This window comes from Papaver somniferum, chromosome 5 (genome assembly GCF_003573695.1).
Source record: "Papaver somniferum cultivar HN1 chromosome 5, ASM357369v1, whole genome shotgun sequence".
NCBI lineage: Eukaryota > Viridiplantae > Streptophyta > Magnoliopsida > Ranunculales > Papaveraceae > Papaver > Papaver somniferum.
This window is the reverse complement of record NC_039362.1, coordinates 172039877-172043714: the sequence shown is the minus strand read 5'-3', so window position 1 is coordinate 172043714 and position 3838 is coordinate 172039877. Positions and strand designations below refer to the sequence as shown.

Genomic DNA, 3838 nt, shown 5'->3' with positions numbered 1-3838 from the left:
TTCATCTGACGGCTTATCCATGTTTTTTTATTAGGGTTCACTTGTTAAGTGATTGGGGAATCTATCTAATGTATAAAACTTGAGTAGAAATTGACCAGTCAATAATTTATATTGACTGGATGAACAAAACTTGACCAACCAAAATGAAATGGTACGCTTGTTTACAAATTACTAAATTAGAAGGAATGGTTCGTCTACAAATATTGTTTGGTCCGCTTGAATCAGTATTTCTCCACTTAGACCAATAAATCCCTGCATATTTCAACATCTTGAATACATTATCTAAAACAAATTACACAAGGGCTACAAATCCCCAATGGACATCCCAAATTGGCAAAACTGGATAGGAAAAGCCGCAAATGTTCAGATTTGGGCATTTGCTTATCGTCGGGATAACCATTGTGCAGCCATTGACTGGCCGCTCGGACATTACTAAGCCAAGAAGATGTTTCGTTGTTGATTGACGTTATTGAACAACTATCTTCCATGATGTTTTTGTTGCGGCTGCCATGTATTTGCTTTGCCAAGATAATGATAATAATAAGGGTCATAGAAGATGGAGAAGTTAGGGGAAGCTGCTGCTGTTTATTACTTTTATGGTTTGCTTCCTCTCTCTCAAAGGGATGATAGAGGCGCAAATACTACTTCTGCTTATAAAGGGTTACCGATTAGGGTTCAGTTGTTATCGTTGATTTAAAAGCTTTTTTGTATCATCTAACGGCTCATCCATGTAATGCAGAATACCAGGGGCTTAACTCGTGCAATGTCGGCACGGCCATTTCACGGCTCATCCATGCAAATTAGCAATTCACATGTAATGTAAAGTACGACCAAAGGTCATTTCCTGTGCTGCAATGAATACAAAGGAGGGCTGCAGTCTCATCGTTACCACAAAATAAACAAGTTGGTGGGACTTGCATTCCTATGTTAATTAACTTGTCCCTCGTTGAAATTTCGTCATGTCAAAGGTACCATAAAAAAAAGCTTTTCTTAAATATAGTCCACACCTTTATTATTAAAAACTCATGAGACTTAGTCTATTAATTTGACCAACAAATCAAGTGTGACATTTTATCGTTATTATCCCTAGGTCTCAAAGTTAAGCTTGTCTAGATTGAAGGTCGATAAAACTCGTTAAAACTCGTTATTCATTGTTTTTTCCATCAACACACCTCAAACTCTTAAAGATTTTTTCATATTCTTGCATCTCCCTTACCTCTGTGATTAACACTCTTTTTATTTTCTGCAACATTTTTGGTTTACTTTTTCTCTTTATAAATGATTCCTATATCCATATTAGAATTTTGATTGATTTTTATTTTTTTCTTCAGCGGTTTGAAAATTTTGAATAGTATTATTATACCACCGCCACTTCTTAATTATATTCCTCTTCCCAAAAGGCACTATGCGCAGCACATGAATGATTGATAAACTGGGTCATTGACAAATTAATAAGAAAAAAGCTCTCCTTAAAAAACATAATAAATGATGGAACAATTAGGGTTTATTGTATGTAGAGTTCTCTGATGATAGGAGCAAAAATTCATGTACTAACTAGATCAATTAAATTCTAGATTGTTAATTTGCATATCTTATTTATTTCTACAAAAAATTAAAGTAATCTGGCTATAGATTTATATCAATCAAAGGGTGATCATGATGAAATAATGGATGGGGTGGAGACTGGAGAAAATGAAAAGCAGTGTGTTGAGGCAGGGAAGAATCATATGCATAATCAAGAGGATCTTGCTCTTGAGGTAATTACTTGCTTTTCTATAAATATTTCTTCTTTAAAATTTGATCATTATTTTTTACAAACAAACAAGTTTTTTCTGCTTTTTTATAATTACACCTGCTTAGTTATTTAAAAATATAGTTACTCATTTAAGTTTTGCCATAGAAATACGAGGATTATAGCTTGGAATTGCCAGGGTTTTGTTAACAAAAAAACTAGAGATCACCTCAAAGATCTTATTTCTAGGTATGATCCTGATATAGTCTTTATATCCGAAGCGAAGATAGGTGAAGATAAAATGCTAAAACTGATTAAGCAATATAAAATACCCAAATCATAAATTGCTTTCCTAGGATTAGCTGGTGGTATTATATTGTTATGGAAGGATGGGTTCCATTTTAATATTATCAACTGGGATTCTTGGATTATAAATTGTTCTGTGCAGGATGATCCATCTAAACCAGTCTGGTTCTTGACTTGTATGTATGGTTCGTCGTATCAAACCAACAAAGAAAAGCAATGGACATACACTAAAGATCTCAGTGCAACAATCCAACATCCGTGGGTTATTATTAGTGATTTGAATCTTGTTTTCCTTAATGAAGCTAAATTTTTTTCAAATAGTATGGGCAGACTTTCTTCTAATGCTTCTTCTTCAAGTACTTCTATATCAAAGGGATTCTCCTTACATCAGTTTAATTCAAGAAGCCGGGCTAGATGATATGAGTTATACTGGGAAATCTTTTACTTGGTCTTCTAATGTTCATGGTACTGGAGTTCAACGTTCAAGACTTGATAGAGCCCTCACCAATGCAGAGTAGATAATTCATTTTCCGGATGATAAACTTATACATCTTCCTCAGCTGGGTTCAGATCATTGTCTCATTATGCTTGATTATTCTCATACTAATGGTGATAGAAAACGTAACTGGAAATATTTACAATGTTACGAAAGGAATGAATCTTTAAAATCTGAAGTTGAAGCAGCTTGGAATCATCAGATAAATGGTTCTCATGCATTCAGAGTGTCCAAGAGATTGGTCATAACTAGAAAGTACGTCTCAAAGTGGAACAAGGAGAATTTTGGGAATATTCAAAGAATTATCTTCCTACTGCATCAGCAAATTGAAGCCATTCAACAAGATAGTAAAGATAATGATGCAACATCTCAAGTGCAGCAGCCGAAGAACCAAATCGAGCATTGGAACCAAATACAAAACGAATTTTGGGGGAAAAAAGCTAGAGATGAATATTACCTGGAGATGGATAGAAATACGAAGCATCATTATGCAAATGCCAATAAAACAAGGTCAAAAAACAATATTACAGCGTTAAAAGATGAAAATGGAGATTGGTGTACAACTAGAATGGAATTGGAGAGATTGCTCACTCGTTACTAGGGAAACTTTCACACCACCACAAATCCAGAGAGAAATGGTCAAATCTTACAGTGCATCCCCCAATCGATCTCAAGTGAAGATAATGTGGATCTCATGAGAAAACCGAAAGAGATGGAGATTTTCAAAGATTTAAATGGAATGAAATCATGGAAAGCAACTGGTCCTGATGGTTTTCTACCAGGCTTTTTTAAAATTCATTGGAGTATTTTCGGAAAGGATGTTGTCGATACGATGCAACAATTCTTCCGTACAGGTTTCTTACTTAAAAGCCTAAACTCTACTAATGTGTCTTTAATCCCAAAGACGAAAAATAAACAATTTTCATCTGATTTAAGACCAATTGCGTTATGCAATACATCTTATAAGATAATCTCTAAGATTATTTCTGCAAGAATGAAGAAGCTAATGTGTAAGATTATTTCTCCACTCCAAGAAGCATACGTTCCGGGAAGACAAATTTCGGATAATATTTAACTGACACAAGAGATAATTCACACTATGAAGAGTAAGAAAGAAGATACCAGGGTTTTGGCTTTAAAATTAGATATGGCTAAAGCCTTTGATAGGCTTGAATGGTCGTTTCTAAATGATGTGATGATTCAGATGGGTTTTTCTCATGAATGGTGTAACCTTATCATGCAATGCATCACTACTACAAGGATTTCTATACTTCTTAATGGTGCCCCTTGTGCTACATATCAAC

At 34.6% G+C, this 3838-nt stretch overlaps 1 protein-coding gene across 1 annotated transcript; it reads left to right on the top strand.

Moving 5' to 3' along the window:
* Positions 1-1667: 1667 nt before the first annotated feature.
* Positions 1668-3135, top strand: LOC113280063. Its single transcript, XM_026528707.1, has 4 exons — positions 1668-1757; positions 2181-2214; positions 2360-2552; positions 2655-3135. Exons 1-4 carry the CDS (start codon positions 1668-1670, stop codon positions 3133-3135), a joined length of 798 nt encoding a protein of 265 aa, XP_026384492.1.
* The last annotated feature ends 703 nt before the right edge of the window (positions 3136-3838 follow it).

Coding starts and splice junctions, on each gene's coding strand:
- LOC113280063 (XM_026528707.1), top strand. CDS start 1,668: ATGGATGGGGTGGAGACTGGAGAAAATGAAAAGCAGTGTGTTGAGGCA. Junction 2,215..2,359: donor ACCAGTCTGGTTCTTGACTT/GTATGTATGGTT, acceptor TTTTTCAAATAG/TATGGGCAGACTTTCTTCTA. Junction 2,553..2,654: donor AGAGCCCTCACCAATGCAGA/GTAGATAATTCA, acceptor TAATGGTGATAG/AAAACGTAACTGGAAATATT.